At 48.2% G+C, this 18780-nt stretch overlaps 1 protein-coding gene across 3 annotated transcripts in view; it reads right to left on the bottom strand.

The window, feature by feature from the left end:
* NRP2 (neuropilin 2) overlaps positions 1-18780 on the bottom strand; it is a 114299-nt gene that overhangs the window by 43211 nt on the left and 52308 nt on the right. For all 3 annotated transcript variants that reach the window (XM_053597052.1, XM_053597053.1, XM_053597054.1), the window contains exons 8-12: positions 14460-14604; positions 10889-11238; positions 8832-8976; positions 4836-4952; positions 1736-1876 (exon numbers count right to left, since the gene is read on the bottom strand). In XM_053597052.1, coding sequence (XP_053453027.1) covers positions 1736-1876; positions 4836-4952; positions 8832-8976; positions 10889-11238; positions 14460-14604 — 898 coding nt within the window. The remainder of the gene's footprint in view (positions 1-1735; positions 1877-4835; positions 4953-8831; positions 8977-10888; positions 11239-14459; positions 14605-18780) is intronic.

The raw sequence follows: 18780 nt of genomic DNA, 5'->3' as shown, positions 1-18780 counted from the left end.
AACAGTGCAAGGGAGGAGGCCAGAATTATAAGTGGCCACTGAATAAGAGCCAGCAGCCCTCCCCTGTGAGGGCTCAGGCTGCAGCCTTCATTCAAAGTGCCTGTGGCAAGCAGCCCCCTCACGCACACACCTCACAGACATATGCACACCCTCACACAGAAACCACGGACACACACACTACACAGACCCCACAAACCTCCTTTACATTCAGATAAAAGGTGGGGGTTGTGAAAAGCCACGAATTAATTGGACCCAGTCTCCAAGGAGAGGAAATGAAATGAAAAATCCAGCCTGGGTTATAAAAATAAGTATTTTTTTTTCCCAACGTGCAGGAGGCTCATTATATTAATTAAACATTATTGCAGTGAACGAGAGGGGGGAGGGTGATTAAGGCTGGGACTGGGGTAAGTGTTCTCTCCTGTTGCCTGAGGCCGTGGTGATCTTCAGATAGTAATCTCTCCAAGCACTCAAATGCTGAAGAGATAAACACTTGAAATATGAAAATGTTTTTCTCCAGAGCAGACGCTGTGACCCTCCAGGAAAGCAAGTGCAGGCTATGTCAGGAGACCACCCGAAGTGCTCTCTTAGCCTCTGTCCCATCGCCACCCACTAGGGACAGGGGCCATGGTAGGGAGGGGCCCTGAGGAAGTCTGCGGGGGTGGGGGTGGTGGGGTGGTGGTCCCTTCCCCTTGTTACTTTCTGCCTTTTTCCATCGTGCCATGGCAATGTTCGCTCTATAAAATTTCCAGGATTAACCCCTTTCCTCTCAAAGGCTTATGGGGCTCTAAGGTAATCATTATTAAAAATTAAATTATGTAAAGTTACAATTAAATAAATTATATAGAAAACCGAAGGTAACAAATACCCAAAACTCGATTATCTTATTTTACCAGTCCGCTCTGAGGTCACATCTTTCTGCTGTACCACCTTGCTCAATTCCCCTCTTCCAATGGTGTTGTGTGAGTCGCTTAAACTGAACCATAGTGAGAGTATTTGCACCACCCCAAATGGACAACATTGCAAAGCAGGGTTTAGTTTGTTTTTTCAATGCCTGGAAAGCCTGTTGATAAACATTTACCAGAACGCCACTGCTAAAACATGTGTCAGTGGAGATAGTAGGCAACTCTTGCTTCTACCTATTTAGAAGGGCCAAAGGCAAGCTCTCTCTGCCCATGATCCAGGAGAGGCTTCTGAAATTTGCCTTTCTGCAACTAACAGGGTGGGCTTAACAATATTTCAAGGACTGGCAGCAACATTCTACCAGAGGCCAAGTGCCGGCAGCTCTGCTGGACAGCATCTCAATCCCTCTACTTGGTTTGCTACAGAATCAATGACATCCTCAGAGAAGTACCAGTGAGACTGAAGGCCAGTGGTTTCTCAATGAGCTCAACATTGACAACAGGCTCTGTGATGGTGGCAGCCAGCGCTGGCTATGAGACCAAGAAAGAGGAGGTTGACTTTTCCCAGCTCCTAGGACTTCCTACTTGCTCCTTCTGTCTTGCTTTTATCTTGGCCTCTCTCCCTCCTTCCCAGCTTCCAGGCTGTGCTGTAATTACAAGAGAACCACCAACTGGCTATTCTGCCAAATGACGTCTTGAGCAAAGACTGTGGTGGTTTGTGGGCAAGGAGCAGAGGACGCTCTGTGGTGGGTTGTGAAGCTTGCAGGGAATGGGGCTGAGAAGTGAGGAGCAGGCTAGTCTTAACTCTTTTGTCTCTTAACTCACAGCTGGCTTACCTGGGAACGTGTGGTCATTTGGGCTGGAGCTGCTGGTCCAGGTGCTCCGGAGCCACTTGGCATGGTCATACATCCAACCGCAGGGCTCTTCCGGGAAATCAAAGTTGCAGTTGAATCCTGAAGGGAGCTGCAAATCTTTGTCTGAAAGGAGGGGAAGGGGGAAGAATCCAAAGGAAGGCAAATGAAATGGGTGAAGAGAATAGCCACAGTGGTGCTATTTAAATGGCTGGCAAGGCCTAAGTGGAGTGCAGAGAAAGAAGTGGCTCCCTTTGCTTATTCATTTAACTCATCTTGGCGATGGCTGGCTTTCAGGTCAGACTTTGGTCTCATCCTTCCCAGGCATGAAAGCCAAGTCTGCCAGTGGTTCCCATAGTAAGCAATTATAAATGAGGCCACCAAATAGCTTCAGGCTCTAATCAGCCTCTTCTGTCCACCTCAGAGAGCAGACAAATGTGAAAATTGCTGCTCCCTAAAAGCCAGAGAAGAATGTCTCCCTAGTGCCCCAGTGGAAGGCTGGCTCCCAAAAAGAGTATTATCTCATCTCCTGCCAACCTGGCTCTCAGAAGCGGTTGGGCAGCCTGTTAGCATCCAGAAAGGCTGAAATGCCTGGGAGGTTCTGGCCAGTGAGGAGAAAGTGACCTCAGAAACAAGGAAGGCTTGTTTGCTATTCTTCACCTCTTTGTGATCCGTCTCTTATTTCTGGAGACTGGGACGGTTTGGCCTCTCCAGGGGGAGGTATCACCAGGCGGAAAATTTAACATATTAGTAGCAAAACAAAGGGGCCAGACCAGTCAGCCACCCAGCTCAGTGCTGACCAGGAGGAAAAATAATTTCACGTAGTGTGGAGTCCCTGGAGGCTGGGATCCCAGGGAAGCAGCAAAAGATCTCCCCATGGAAATCTAACAAGTGGCTCCATGGAGGAGACGTGTCCTGTCTGCTTTGGTGGTTCACCTGCCTGAGCCTGAAGACTGAACCAAGAGAGTTTCTTTTGAGGTTCCGCCCAGCTCAAAAATCCAGTGTGAACTAGTGCCAAGTATGTGATTAAGTGGGGGTGGTGTGGAGGTGGGGAAAGAGGAAATGGGAATCCAGATTTGGACATTTGCCCACAGTGGCTGCAAAGACAGCGGAAAAGTGGTGGCTAATGCTGGTAGCAGGGAGGAAGTGGGGTCTTTGGCCCTCTCATTTCCCTTCCCAGGGTTCCCGGAGAGGAATTTCCGTGGGGAAGGCTGAACATGCAGGTTAGGAAGTCTGAAAGAACAACGGATGGGTAGAAACAAATTGCTCACCATGGGGGTGAGGAGGGTTGCCCTCTAGGGGACAGGGCACTGCTAGCCACCTGCTTCCCCTTCCCAAGAGAGGCTATTTAGAGTTTGCCCACCATTGGCCAAAGTCAGCTCGAGTCGAGGAGAAACACATGGAATCTATTACAGAAACACTGACCCGTGGCTTGGAAAAGGCAGCTCATAGCCCTCACCATCCCTTTCTCCTGACAATTTCTGAAATTCTATTTTTCCCTTCAAAAACATGGAGTAATTCAATATACTATAATTCCTCCCTAATGTTTACATGCATACTGTATATATCAGGAACCAAATTCCACAAAAAGATCTTTTGCAAAAAGAGAAGGGAGGAACCATCAAAGAAACATCGAATGAAACAAACCACTCTAAATGGGAAAATTATATTAAAAATAAACTTCTGAAATTTTGCAGCAGAACCCTTCATTTTTCCTTGGGACTGTCATTTCGGTACAACCCTGCACCCCCTCCCACTCCCAGCTCCCAACAGGGTAACTCTGTGAATCCAATACCATATATTAACTCCCTATGCGTTCTACTTTTGGCTCGCAAACTATCTTAAACATGTCTTGGAAGATACTCCAAGTCTCCCTCTTCTCTTCATAAAACAAAAACAAGTTCATTAAAATGTCAGAATTCTGTATTCAACTAACCCTGACCAACAGTGTCCCCCACCCACACCATATACGAAAGCACATTCCCAGAAGCATATGCCTTAAATTATCGTTTTTCAGTCATGCAACTTCAGCATTTATTTTTGGCTTTCCTCCCATTCTTCTTTGTAGCCATTTTTTGGAGTCATCCACTTGATCAGTGCAGTTCCTCAGACTGTCAAACAGCCATGTGCGCAGGAGCGACCATGTCGCCCTCTCCCTATATCTTTATATCAAGTGTCTTTGCCAATCTTCCCTAATTTTGTTTAATGAACATTTAATAATAATCAGTAATTTACTGTAAATTGAGACTGTCAAGGTTAAAATTCTTGTCCAAAGTGCCAGGTGTTCCCAAATTTGTGGTTTATTAGGAATGTCCCCATGCTTGGTGACCTTAGCAGTATATGATTTAAAATATGACTTACTTTTGGGCTCTGCCAGCTTTTGTTTTTATCTAACTTGGATATGTTCCTAAGATGAAGCGGAAAGGAAACAGATTTCCCAAGTGATGAGAGCTCCAGGCACGGTGGAGACTGGTTGAGGGTGCCTCTTTCTACTTGTACCTTTGTCTCTGGCCTGCTCGCAAGTCATAGAGGGTGCAACATGCCCTCTAACTCACAGAATTATCACTGTCACACTTCCTCACATCAGCAGTGGTGAAAGACACAGGGACATTAGGTCATGGTTAACTGATGACCAGAGCACCCTGATGACCACCAGATCTTTGCTTGGCTTTAGCATAGAGACACAGCTTGTCAGGAAAAACCGTCAGAGCTGCGAATGCTAAGGATGCGTACGGCTTGCCTTTAGCACAGCGGTTCTCAACCTGTGGGTCGAGACCCACAGAACTGTATTAAAGGGCTGCGGCATTAGGAAGGTTGAGAACCATTGCTTTAGCAGGAGCAGCATGGCAGGGAAGGCTTAACAATGAGGCCTCTCAAAGGAGTTCTCTTTGGAGGCATCCTCAGCTCCGCCGATGACCAGTGGGTTCACACCTGGTTGTTATAGTATGTAGTATCTGAATGTTTCTATATTGGTTGCAAATTGCCACTGCTGCACTCCCTGACCTCTCCTTAAGATGCCCTAGATCTTTGACCTGAGAGACCCCAGGCCATCCTGGATGCCATATATCCCCACACCAATCCTCACCATCCTCAAAGCTGCAGTTTTCCCCGCACTCCGTGGTCTCCTCATCAATGGGGTAAGGGGTGGTCGTCTCCTCACTCTTCACGGTGGGTCCCAGCGTCTCTACTGTGGGCTTTGGGTCTGTGTGAAGGCAAAGGAAGAGAAGTGGGTGTTGTGGGAGTCTGCACTGCAACCCAGCATGAGGAACAGGCCAAAGATGTAGTTTCCTCTGTAACCGTGGGGCTTTTAGAGCAGGAAAGCGAAGATGCACTCAGGTGCACAAACCCCCAAAGTCACCTCTGTGTGCTGCCAGTGATGTCAGGAGCGTGGCCTAAGTTGAATGAGAATGGCCCTGGGCTGCACAAACAGCAGGGACAGAGGCACAGACACAAACTCACGCTCTTCACTCCTTGGTAGAGGCCTGGTGGCCAGCACAGAAGGGGACAGTGTGGAGGTGGGTAGAGGGTGGTGCTGATGCTATGGCAGGTCTAAGCCATGCTGTGGTTGGTGTATGCACCAAACTGGATGGACTGGACTATGGAAATAAATGAGTTCAGACTCTACTTGGTGAGAGTAATTCGGGGCTGTGCCTTTAGGTCAGGGTGTGGCAAATTCAAAGGTTTCCTAGATCCAGTCAGCTCTGACAAGCCAGGGAAGCAGACTGGGGGTTGGGGAGAGGGGAAGGTGTGGAGGAGGTGGTGGCAACTGGGATCTTGCATGCCTGGGAAGGAGGCCACCATGCCTGGGTCCAGCAGTTTGAGGCCTGATACATTGGTGGCCCATTGTCGCCACATCTTTCAAATTTCCTCCCTCCCCACCCCTGCCCCAAGGCAAAAATCCCTACGTGAAAAGTCCAGACTCGTGAACGTTGGCAACTTATTCAAATTGTTATAATGAGTAGCTTGTCACAAACCCTGGTGAGGCCGAACCTGGCTGCAGGCAGTGTGTTTTGACCTCAGTTCCCGGTGATTCATTCACCTGTTCATTGGTGTATTTGTTCACGCCAGTCATTCATTCAGCAACAATTTAGGGAATGAATGGAGCTATGAGTCAGGTCCTGGGTGGAGTGAAAGGGGTTCTGGAAACCAGTGTTCAAAGTACACGTGTTTTGGGTGGTGTCTTTATCCCAAGGCCATCCTCCAACAGAACGCCCCTAGAAGCTGGTGCATTGTTGCTCCCATTTCTATACGAGCTCCTTTGCCCCATTGTATATGTGATTAGGGGCCTTTGTCAGGCACCCTTCAGGATACCATTTAATAAAGACAGGAGCTGGAGGATATTGTTGAAATACGCTGAATAGTTTTTTTCACGGTCGACTTCCCACCTTTCTGCTATTAAATACTACGCACATAACCTTTCATACTTCCCTTTGCTGTGTCTGCCTCTTGCTCACAGTAAATAGCAAATAACCTCGAAGCGTCCTAATTTGTAAGTTCAAATTTGTCACTGTGTCACAGAAACTCAACTGTAAAGCAAACTACAGGCGGCAAGGCAAGACGTAATCATTTGAAACACAAACAAACCTACCACCAGGTGAAGCAGCCCTGTCAAATTATTTAGCCGTAGCATCTCAAACCGGCCCATTATTTTTCCTGTTATCCTTTGGTTAGGAAAGAAGAAGTGAACTAAGGGTGAGTTGCAGAAACGAATGGAAATGTGAAAAGCAAACAAAGCCCCATGACCTGTGGAGAACAGTTTCTGGTAGCCAAATGGTCCAGTGGATGGATGTCAGTAATGTTAAATCCAGGGGCACAGGGGTGAGGCAGGGCGAGGGCGGGGTGCGATAGTGGAAGGGAAGAGACAGCAGCACAGAGGCCTCCATGTTTAGACTGTGTGGACTGTGTTTGCACTGGGTGCTCCAAGGTAACTGCCCATCAAAAAGCACTGCTCCCCCAAATTGAAACCAGATGTCAGAGACTTCAAAGGGAAGGAGGCTGGACAGAGGGTAATGCTCCTAAATTCTGATCTTCCAAGAAACGGCCAGGCTGGACTTTGAAATGAGAAACCTGTTACTGACCATCACCAGTGTAATTGGAGGCAGGTTGGGGTTGGTGGGCAATAAGGGGAAGAGGTCATTAGCAACTGTCCAGCTGCCAAAAAGCAGGCCAGGCCAGGCGAGGCAGGACAGCGAAGGGTTGAGGACAGGAGGGGAGTAGGAGCCGGCCCCAAGTAGCTTAGTGACTTCTGGCGAGCGACTTCCTCTCTTTGGGGCTCAGTCTCCCTGTTTATGAAAGAACACTTGGCTTAGGTCTGTGATTTTTTTTTCTAACTGTGTGTCATAAGTAGGTTGTGGAAGGAACTTAGTAGGTCATGACTAGCATTTTAAAATCATGGACATCAAGATTTCAGAGTGCACTCACGTGGCGAGGTGAGCATTGTTTTCAGGACTTCGTTTCAGGGACGTTTATTCACTATAACAGATTTGCTGGGTGCCAGGCAGCAGTCTGAACACATCAGATCCATTATTTTATTTAATCTTCGTAATGATCCCAGGGGTGTAGATGGACTACTGCCATCCCTGTTTTTCAACTAAGATAACCGAGGCACTGAGAGTCTAAGTAACTTATCCCAGGTTATGCAGCCAGCGATCAGCAGAGGCAGGACTTGAACTTGGCAATCTGTCTCCAGAGCCCAAGCACTCAGTGATATCCTACAGCTCATGTGCAAAAACATGTGTGTGTGTGTGTGTGTGTGTGCTGGTAAGTGAAGCAGATTGTGATAGAAATTTACTTTAAATTGTGGATCATTGTGAAAAATGCATGAAAGCTGCTGGTCTATAAGCTCCTGAGCCCTCTACAGCGCTAAGCCCTTGATTCTAAGGCTGCCGTGTTGAAGCCAGCTCGTATTGCAGGGAGGATTCCAGCACCTGTGAGAAGACAGGTGCCTCACCTTTAGCAGATTGCAGGGAACCTTGGCCTCACCTCCACGTGATGGGGAGAAAAGTGTCTTCCTACGAAGATGTGTTCACTGTGGCTGCCTTCAATTCAAAGGTGAGGAGGCTAATTTGAACGCCATTCCCAGCCTGTGCATCTCAACAGGGCTCCTCTACACCGCCGTAACCAGCACACAGGCAGCACTTTTCTCCCTGGGAGCCAAAAGCACTTCTCCGACATGCCCTTATTAATCCTTCACACTATCCTGCTGGCTGAGCTGGTGATAGGTAGGGTACAGAGAGCTGGGATACCTGGGGCCTTGGGGGGAGGGGCAGGACTGCTCAGCCTGCTGGCTGCTCCTGCTGGCACTGGGCTCCAGCCTTGGCCCCTGGGAGCTCCTGCAGGCCCATTTTGGCAGGCAGTGAGTGACCTCTGGGTGAAAGCCAGGGCCAGCTCTGCCCAGGGAGGAGGGCCAGTGCCCAGAGGAAAGGTGAGGCTGACACAGAAGGGTAGGGCCTTCCCTCAGAAACAAGGAGGGGAGGGCACTTCGCGGGCCTCACCCTCGTCTGGGAGAATTAGAGGAGCCCCCAGGACTGTGCCACCTGGCAGGGCAGAGGTGAGCAGACTCTGCCTCACACTGGGAAGGACTCATGCTCCCACCAGCTCCGACAACAGGGTCCCCCCCGAGCACATAAATGCCTTTTACAGATGTAGCTTCGAAATGAAAATGAAGTCTCTTAGCCACTGACATCTGGAGTCCAGATTCAGACATTAAACCGATTACTTTATTATCATGAGGGGTTTTTTCCTTCCCTAAATCAACAGCCACAGCCCTCTGGCCTGAAGAGTCAGGGTCTAATTGAATTTGGGTGGGTGGTGTGTGGTTAAGATTTGTTTCTGAGAGACTTGACAGGTTGGAGAAGTGAAATGATCCTTTAAAAAAAGACAAAGCGCATCCCTTCAGAAACTGTCTCGGGGCCAGAGGCTGCAGTCCCTTGCTCTGAAGCCTGGGAACTTGGCAGTGGTCTACAGGCTTCAATGGGAATGGGATGGCTGCCCCTCCCTGCGGCCCTCCCCCAAGGAATCCCTGGATGCCAGGGTCACAAGACCACGTAGGGGAGACTCAAGGAGGAGAGTGGGTCCTTACCTGTCCAGTCACAGCCCAGCACCTCCAGACGCATCCCTATCCCTGCCGGTGACCACCTCTCCGGGTACACCCGCACGTACTGTGCTGGCACGGGGTCGAACCTTCGGATGTCGGGGGTGTCGTAGTGCATGTTTCCTTCAAAGAGCTGCAGGGAGGCAGGGGGCTCAGCCCTTCTGCCAGGGCACCCCTCCCCACCTCCCTGGTCCTCCCCTCTCCAACCCCACCCCTGTGTCCTCCCCTCCTCACCCCCCTTGTCCTCCCCACCCCCTTTCCTCTCCCCAACCCCTTCTCCTCTCTATCCCTCACATCCAACTAGGAAGGCAGCTTCAGAGGTGATGCGTGGTCACCAGGACACTATGATCAATGGGAGCTTCATTTTCAGACCAAGGTTTTTATTCATTTGGAAGGACTCAGATTATAGAAAACAGGGAGTAAACAAAGGTGCTAATTTGCAGGTTTTATCTTTTGTCTGGGCACTGAAATTGAGGACTCAGGGAAGAATTAGACTCCAAATGTGTTTTAAGCTGAGCTTGGCTACAGAGAAAAGAAGGCAATTCAGGCTGACTTGCCCATTCTGAATTCCTTGGTTTACTGAAAAAGGGATGTTCCCTTTTTTAATGCTTGAAAGCCTAAATTTAGAAAGACCCAACTGGCATTTGTTGGTTCCCTGAGAGCCTTTAGGAAACATGACCATCCTTTTCTTTAGGCTCATGACAAGGTCCTCTGGTCTTACACTGGTAATTCCAAAACCTTTGTTTAGCAAAAGCAATTCTGTCGAAACCTCACTTAGAGCCTCAGTATATACAACTGATGACAGAGGGGCTGCCCTGGTGAAGCCAGGTGGGGGACCCAACCCAGAGCAAACATGGACCCACTCACCTAGGAGAGGGCAGGTGCGATGGTGGCAAGGGCATGTGGCTATTAGCCTCTAAAATGCTGCAGGATGCCCTGAGCCCACAGTCCTGAAAGGGGGGGGGGCCCTGTCTCTGGGAGGGCAGGCTCTGACCCTGGCAAGGATCTTCTTTTCCAGGAAAAGCCAGGATCAGCTCTCCCTGGGGGAACATGTGGTCCAATATATGCTCCATCTATGGATGGTTCTGGTTACTAAGCCTTGAGCTTTTCCAAGCCTCCAAAATTATTAGCTAGGCATTTACGTCAGCATCACAAAACCTCCAGCCCAGGCCTTGCCTCTGCATTTGGAGTAGAAACATTTGCTAAGCAAAGGAGGCTGACCCGAGATATGTAATACTCCTTTCCTTTCTAGAAGCCCCTTTCTCCCGAGGAAGACAAGGGGGAACTTAGAAGTGAGGATCAGAGTGCCTGGCCCACCAGGAGGCTAATCTGGAGAGGGACAGAGGCATAATGTCCCTCCCCTCCTCAGGCTCATGTGTCCTGGGTTACAGACCGACTTTTGCTCCTCTGATGGCGGGCAGGGGGTCAGGCAGTATTAGCTCAAACTTCTGGCCCAGAGTAACATTCTCCCCAGCCTCAGTATGAGAGGTGAGAAAGATCTAAGCAGTCAGGACTAGGAAAATAAAAAGGAATGCAGCAACATTCAGAAAACAGTTATTTTTGGAAGTAAATCCCTAGTTTCTATAGTTTGGCCTCCAAAAACCACATCCCCTTTGGATGTCTGGCCAATTTCAAGGAAACTTTATCTGGAAGAGGGTACAAAGGGTGTTGAACATTAAAAAAAAAAAAAAGGCAGTGCTGAGTAGGAGGTAGGCATTTGGACTTCACAGTCAGACTTACAGCTTCTGAATCACGGCTCTTCTAAAGGGAAACTGTGCCACCCTGGGCATGAGAGCAAGCCCCAGTTTATCATCTCCAAAATGGAGTGACAAAAGGATCTACTTTGTAGAGACATGGAGATTAAAAGAGAGTCTAAATAAGCCATTTAGCCCCATGCCTGGCACAAAGTAATCCCAGCTTATTTTATTGGATTGCAGGGATTTGAGGATGGCTGTCTAGATGGGAGCATGGCACTCCCAACTCCCTGAATCCATTTAGCCTCCATGTTTGGGGTGAGGTTACAGAGGCCTCCAGGAATAGCCTACCTTTGGCTGCTGGGTCCTGGGGTCCTGGATGTATTCCCAGTCCTTGCCATTTAGGCTGTAGGAGACTTTGAACTTGCGCACAAATGCCCTGGCTTCTACTGCAGTGATGCTGTCTCCTCCTCGGGCTCCCTGAACAATGACACCCTTCACGTTCTTGGGTGCTCCTAGGTCTACCTGAAGCCACTCCTCGCCCGGCTGGGCCTGAGGGATGCGGGGGAACCAGCCAGAGCGGCTGCTGACCAGGCGGGCAGTGCTGGGGCTCCACAGGTACTCGCGGGTGGAGGAGGCGGAGATCTGGGTGTCTGAGATGAGGCCCGAGAGCATCCCCAGCATATTGGAGCAAGGGGCATCTGTGGAGAGGGGAGGAAGATGGAAGTGATCCAGGCTGATACCCCACTAATCCAAGACCACGCCCTGCTAGTAGGGAGCTGTGGAACAACCCAGCTATCAGACGCTTGAAGTCAACACTGATTTCTTTGCATATCAAGGTTATCTAGCACTGTGGTTAAGAGCCCAGACTTGGAGCCAGACTGCCTGTGTTCATGTTGACTCTGCCACTCATTAGTTGGATAATCTGGGGAAAATTACTTAATTGTTCTGTGCTTCAGTTTCCCCAGATCTAAAAGCCATTTGCAGTACCTACCTGTTGGTGTTGCTGCTAGGTTTCTGTTAGTTACCAGGTAATAGCTCCTGGGACAGAGCGTGGTATGTCTAAGTATCTAACAGGTGGCAGCTGTTTGTCCTTACAGTGCCAACCAAAGACTCTCAGAATGTGCGTCTGTACATCCTTGTTGAAGACACCAGTTCCCCCTGACCCTCTAAGGGACAGTGAGCACAGGAGAGCTCAGTCAAGATCCCTGGTGGGAAGTGTTGCCAGGTCAATGGAAACTTCACAGCCTCTGTGTCTCCACTGCTCTTTACTGCCTTGGATCCTCCTCACACCACGTGCTGTTCCTGCCACCTAAATGCTCTTCCCTTCAGTCATCCCCAGACTAACTTCTGCTCACCCCCAGATTAAGTGCCACATTCTCAGAAAGGCTCTCCCCCAATTTTTAATCCAGGCTATAGTAGGTCCCCTCAGTCACTCTAGAGTACCCTGTTCTTTTCCTTCATACACACATCTTAGCTTATAATTATCCAGGACTTGTATTTATCATCTCCCTTGCCCACTAGCTCCAAAGTTCCTAAAAGTTCCACCATGTCAGAGGTCCCATCTGTTTTGTTCACTTCTCTACTTCTGATTCCCAGTGTGGGGCCTGGCACACAGTGTTAGTGGAGTGAATGAATGAACACGTGAAGAATGTAGGAATCAATGGCATCTGAAAAGGCAGGGTCTATAGTGAGTGTGCATTAAATACCTGCAAGCTGAGCTATAGATAGAAACAGATTCTCCAGGTTGTATCCCTCTTCAAATTCACTGTTTCTTTCTTTTCAATTATCCAGAAAATGAGGTTGTTTTAATTTCAGATTAATATGAGGGCACAAATGTTTAGGTTACATTGGTTTCAATTCTAAGGTAAAGTTCAAGTTGTAGTTGAGCCCTTCACTCAGGAGGCGTGCCGAACACCCTCACATCGTGCACATTAGGTGAGATCCTGCCAGCTGCCCTCTCTCCTCCTTCCCCTCCCTCCTCCCCCTCCCTCTTCCTTCTTCCCCTCCCTCTTGCTAGACTATACTTGTCTTTTCAGAAAATGAGTTTTAACTAAATCCTTGCTTATTACCCTTGGCCCAGAACAGCAACAGGGAAGGGCTAGAAGACAGTCCCCTAGGTGGGACTTGGATGAACCAATTTTGTAAGAGGGAAACAAGGTCTTTGTGTAAAGGTGATAAGAGAAAGGCATTTGTATTGAGAGAATGTGGGTTCAGGTCTATTGGGTGACTCTGGGCAAGCTATTTAGCCTCTATAAGTCTTGGTTTCCTTATTGGTTCCTATCCCACTGACCTCAGGGGGTTGTTAGAAAGAGTAGATGACATGATGCTGAGAAAAATGTGAAGGATGCAGGGAGTGTACAAATGCCAGCGTTTAGCCTGAAGCCGCCGATAGGGTCACCCACACAGCATCCCTATCAGAGCTGGAAGGGCTGTGGGGAATGCAGGGGAGGATGTACACTGAAGACCCTTCCAGGTCAAAGAAACAACTTTCCTGCCCTGGGCTGAGCCCACAAGACAGAGGGGACTAGACCATCCACAAATGTCTGGGGCTAGTCCAGTCACCCTCATCTCTATCCATACCACTGCACCAACCTCTAATGGGTCCTCTCCAATCTATACCCTTTGGGTTTCAGCTCACACCCCCTCACTTGCTCTTTTATTCCCTCTTGGCACAGGGCCATTGAGCAAGCTGTGACTGCTGCCTGGTGCACTCTCCCTCCCTCTTTACCAGGGGACATCTGTCTGCTTTCTAACATCAGCTTAACATCACCTCCTCAAGGAAGTTCTCCTTGACCTCCTAGACCGGTTCAGAGCTCCTACAGTGTACTTCCAAGAATCACAAGCCTCTCTTTCTAGACGTACATCTAGTTTTAATTTTGTATTTCTCTATAAGTTTGTTTGTTATCATATGTTTGTCCAACTTGTCCATATGCTCACACAGAACACTCTATCTGAGCACTGTGGCCCCCATTCAAGGCAGTAGGGCATGTTATCAGAGAGCCTGGGCTTTAGACTGCAACTGACTAGATTCAAACCCTGGCTCTGCCACTTACTGTCTGGGTGACCTCCCTCCTGAAGTCTTGGTTTCCTCATCTGTAAAGTGAGGAGAATAGAATAATACCTGTGGCTCAGAGTCCTTAGGAGGATAATAAAAAATAATCCAGGCCGGGTGCAGTGGCTCACAACTGTGATCCCAGTGCTCTCGGAGGCTGAGGTGGGAGGATCCCTTGAGCTCTGGAGTTCAAGACCAGTTTGAGCAAGAGTGAGAGACCATCTCTACTAAAAATAGAAAAAACTAGCTGGGCAAGGTGGTGTGTGCCTACAGTCCCAGCCATCGGAAGGCTGAAGCAGGAGGAACCCAGGAGTCTAAGGTTGCCATGAGCTATGATGATGCTGCCGCACTCCAGCTGGAGAGTGAGACTGTGTCTTAAAAAAGAAAAAAAAAAGATAACACACCTTAGGTCAGTGATTTCTAACTGATATGTTGTGGCACATTGGTGTGTTGTGAGAAGATCTTAGGTGTGCCTGGAAAATTTTAAAGATCATTAATTAAATTATTTTCTAAAGAAGTTCAAAGCACAGTAAGTATATTCCTTTTTTTTTTTTTACTTTTTTTTTTTAATCAACCTAATTGAAGTGTGCCGTGGAAGTTTAACTATAGGTTCAAGTGTGCCGGGAGATTTAAAAAAACAAAAAGGTTGAAAAACACGGCCTAGGTGCTTAGAATGAAACCTGGTACATAGTTTGTGTTCAATAAATGTTAGCTGGCAGAGATATTCTATCAGACACTTGACAAATATGTTCTGAATGCATAAATGATGGAAACGGCAAATGCTGGGAGGACTTGAGCTTGCTGGTCCTTCTGGGAAAAGCACATGGTGCACTCAGTTCCCCAACCTCATCGGAGCCCTGGCCTCACCTGTGACTCGGCAGCCGAAGAGCTCCAGCCGCAGGGCAATGCCCGAGTGCCAGGTCTGAGGGCGGATCCTGATGAACCGCGTCAGCAGCGGCGAGTGCAGCTTGTTCAGGACGACCTCGGTCGCGTCGCTGTTGGCCTGAAACACCTGCAACGTCACACACAAACTGCATCACTGAGGCCCCTGTTCCTAGGTTGGCCACTCAGCCGTCTTTAAAGTTCTGTTGGCTTTTAGTTCCCTCAAGCTTACAAACAATCACTGGGTTTGTTGTTTGGGGCTTTGTAAAAGAAACACAGTAAAACAAAATTTGTCAATTTGTTCCGACTTGAGAACAATAAATGGTCTTCCCACAAACTTTTAGAGGGAAGGAAAATTTTGCCTCTGGGCTGAGAGCAAGCAGAGGAAGGAGCCTTGAAAGGAAAACAAGCAGGAGAGAGAGGGGAGCAAAGCAGAATATTCTTTAAAAATGAAGGCAAAATACACGGCATCTTTGAGGACTAGCAGATCTCACTCACGAGGGTGAACTCACACTGCCTCGTCTTCATGCTGCAGGCACCCAGGAATACTTAAAGAGCATTTTGTAATTCTAAAGGGCTCGTTTTCGTTCATTACTTGATGCCATGTGTGTGACATGGTAAGGGAGAACCACCCACCCCCAGCGCACCCCTGTGTCAGCACATTTTGGGTTTTCTCTGGTCTGTGTTGCAGGGTCAGGGTTGCAGACAGTCCCTCAGAGTCCTGTTCTGGCTTCCTCTCACCGTAATCCCCACCCTGTAATGAAATCCATCCCTGTCCCCATCTGACCAATACATCTCTTATGGGAGGAAAGGCTTTTCAGAGGAGCTTCTGATTCAACATGGCTGGAGTGAGTCCTAGCTTACCAGATGGCCCAAATCAATAACTGCCATATGGACCTTATGTTTTTTTTCTTTTTGTTTGTTTCCATTAAAAAAATGAAAAGGAACTGGAGCAAGTATATGTGAATTTCTCTTGGTTTCTCTGGATAAGGGTAGAGGGGAACAACCAATCAACCATCACTTCTAAATCTATAAAAACTCACCCACCAAACTACCAACCATCACTCCTAAATCTATAAAAACTCACCCACCAAACTACCAACCATCACTTCTAAATCTATAAAAACTCACCCACCAAACTACCAATCATCAATTCTCTACCTGTCCTTGGTATAACAACCCCGTACTCTGTGAATTGACTTATAGCCAGCTTTGCCACAGCCAGTGATTTCTCCTGCGTAGGGAAACTCGATGTTCAGGATACCAACAGGGCTGGGGCAAGAGTGGTACAGAGACTGGTGTATTTAAATACATTTGAGCCAGACACTGTAAACACATTACATCTGCAATATATCAGGAGATAAGTGTTGTTATCCTAACTTTATTGATGAGGAAACTGAGGCTCAGAGATGCTTGTCTGCATCCTTGGAAAGGCCCTTTCCAAGTTTGTAGGCTGTAAGCTGATGGTTTCCTAGGTTGACTGTCATCTCTTAATAAATTTGAGGAACTTATGTCAGTGGCTAGGAGTCATGGATCCCATAAGATCTCTAAGCATGGGTTGAATGGAAATAGAGTCGCTGTCTGGTGATGCGCTCCCAGCATGAGTTTATAATCCCACTTTAGAGTGGCTTTGAATAATGGCAAGGAACAGCATAGGAATTTAGAGCCAGTTAACTCCATAGTCCTTTCTTCTTTAGGAACTCCATCACTTGGCAACCTTCAGCTCTCTGAATTTCCCATATGCTAAGGTTGAAAGTTGGAACCACTTAGTAGCACATCACTCACGTGGGGGAACACATCATACCTTGTACAACTAAATGAAGGGAAGTAGCTTGCCCGGGACGAAGAAGGAAACAGGTTTTCATCAGTTCATCATATTTGGTTTTAACCATTGTTCTGGTGCCAAGCCTGCCAAATTTGGGGGCTCCCATCATGCTGACCCAGCTTGCTGGTCCCTCTGCTCCCCTGAAAAGCCCTCCATTTTCCTAAGACCATCACTTTCCACTTCTGTGGCCCAGTTGGCAGCAGGGAGCACAGAGGAAGGACTGGTGGACCATTCACCTCCCCTGGGTTCAAGTCTACTGCTTCCTGAAGAGTGTTCAAGGACGGGGAAGGGTGGGAAGACAAAGTTAGCACAGGAAAAAGAGGGGCCCGGGGGAAAGAAGGGCAGAGGGCTGGGCCAGACACCAGGGGGAAGGCCCATGGGGAGAGGGCGACCCTGTTCCCTCCCTGCTGATAAAGGGCTCCACAGAGGTCGGGAACGGGATAGGAGAAGTGAATCCAAGGGAAAGAGATTAATTGGTTCTCCCAGAACTCATCAGAGGCAGAGGTCTTTTGCTTGTTTTTTTGCCTTGTTTTGGCAAGGAAGAAGCAAATGCAGCACTTTGTTTATTTCGAATGGGTGCTGTGAGCAGTGTGTATGCGTGTGTGTGTGTGCGCGCGCGCGCGTGTGGGTCCCACTGGCCTGCTCCCTGAGGACAGTGCTGGGACTGTGTGTGTGTGTGGTGGGGACCCACTGGCCTGATCCCTGAGGATGGTGCTGGGACTGTGTGTGTGTGTGTGTGTGTGTGTGTGTGGTGGGGGCCCACTGGCTGCTCCCTGAGGACAGTGCTGGGACTGTGTGTGTGGCCTCCTCCAGGAGATGCTGAGGAGTTCAGGTTGGGGGGAAATAGCTTTGCTTGCCCCGTGAATGCATAATTGAAGAGTTGAGTGGATGTGAACTTTAACACAGCTGCCAATCCTCAGCACCTACACCATGCTGGTACCGTTTAGAACCGCAGCACGTCTTATGTGTTTTTAATATCCAATTTTATCTTATCTGACCCCTTCATTTCTCAGCCTTGGCATACAACACCAAGAAACCTTTTCTTTCCTCCCTAAGGGAGGAAATGATTGCATATTTGGGCTGTCTTTGAAGGGTGGTGTAGGTGTGAGCAGGGCTGCATGTGGGCAGGGCAGTTGTGCACTCTCGTGGACCACGTCCAGGGAGGACTGGTCTTCCCATGAACACATGTGGCCACAGGCTTTGGATGAAGTCCCTGCTCTGTGCCTGCAGGGGCGCCTGGCAGGGAAAGAGGCAAGAACACCATTTATCTCCCCTCTACCAGGCTGCTCAAGTTGAACTTGGCTCTGCTGTTCATTCTGTTCACTCTTCTCCCAGCCCTGCCATCAGATGAAGGATCTTTTCAACGTGGCTTTGAATTACCTTTCACATTTCTGAGCCTAGCTCCTTACTGGTTTCTTGTTTGCCCTCTACCTGTTTTCATATTTGCCCTCTGTTCTCTGGGCCCTTTGCTGAAGGAAGAGCATCTTACTTTATTAGATTTTTTTTTTTTTTTTGTAGAGACAGAGTCTCACTTTATGGCCCTCTGTAGAGTGCTGTGGCCTCACACAGCTCACAGCAACCTCCAACTCCTGGGTTTAAGCGATTCTCTTGCCTCAGCCTCCCGAGCAGCTGGGACTACAGGCGCCCACCACAACGCCCGGCTAACTTTATTAGATTTTTAAATACAGCTCTCACTCTGGTGTGGTGTAGAAGAAAAAGCGAAAAGTGCCCACTGAATCAGAAGCCAGGAGCCAGGCTCTGCTGCTAATTAGCTCATAAGTGTGGGCAAATATCTCTGCCTCCCTGGGGCCCCAATTTCCTCCTCTGCTAAATGAGGGGATTGAATGAGTTGATTTGTAAGGTCCTCTCTGGCCCCCTGCTTCTAAGCCTTTCTTTACAAGAGTGTCCACTTTGTTAGGGGCATTTTAGTTACCTGTTGTCCCTCATAGCCTAAGAGCTTTTGTGGACTGAAAATCCACACTGAAAATCATGCCCAGGACACATGGTGAGAGCCCCATTCACAGGGAGAGTATACCTTGTTGACGTGTTGGTTCAATAACAGTTCAAATTATTCATAACAGAGTAATGAATAACAACACCTTGGTTCTTACATATTGTTTTTTTGCCATAAGACATCAGAGTGCAATTTATGAAAATCCATTTTTAATGAAATATTAAGCAGTTTCTATTTTTTCTGACCCAATGGATTTACAAGGTCTCTATTTTTCTCCCTGCATCTCCCCTATTTATAGCTGGTAAATGCTATCATATATTATACATCTTTATGACTTTCTCAATGCTTCTGTGGTTTGAGAATCACCCTTCATAAGTTTTCTGATCAAATTCCCTCAGATGGATTCTTGGCTTCCAGTCTGGGCATTGCAAGGTAAGGGGCTGTGCGCACGGGAAATGATGCCAGGAAATTGGTTTTATTCCCTGTTCCCTGCCAACTTGCTGAATCTCCATAGGCAAATCAATAAA

This window comes from Nycticebus coucang, chromosome 7 (assembly GCF_027406575.1).
Source record: "Nycticebus coucang isolate mNycCou1 chromosome 7, mNycCou1.pri, whole genome shotgun sequence".
Classification (NCBI taxonomy): domain Eukaryota; kingdom Metazoa; phylum Chordata; class Mammalia; order Primates; family Lorisidae; genus Nycticebus; species Nycticebus coucang.
Note: the sequence above shows the minus strand (reverse complement) of the source record. Positions and strands in the feature narration are given on the sequence as shown.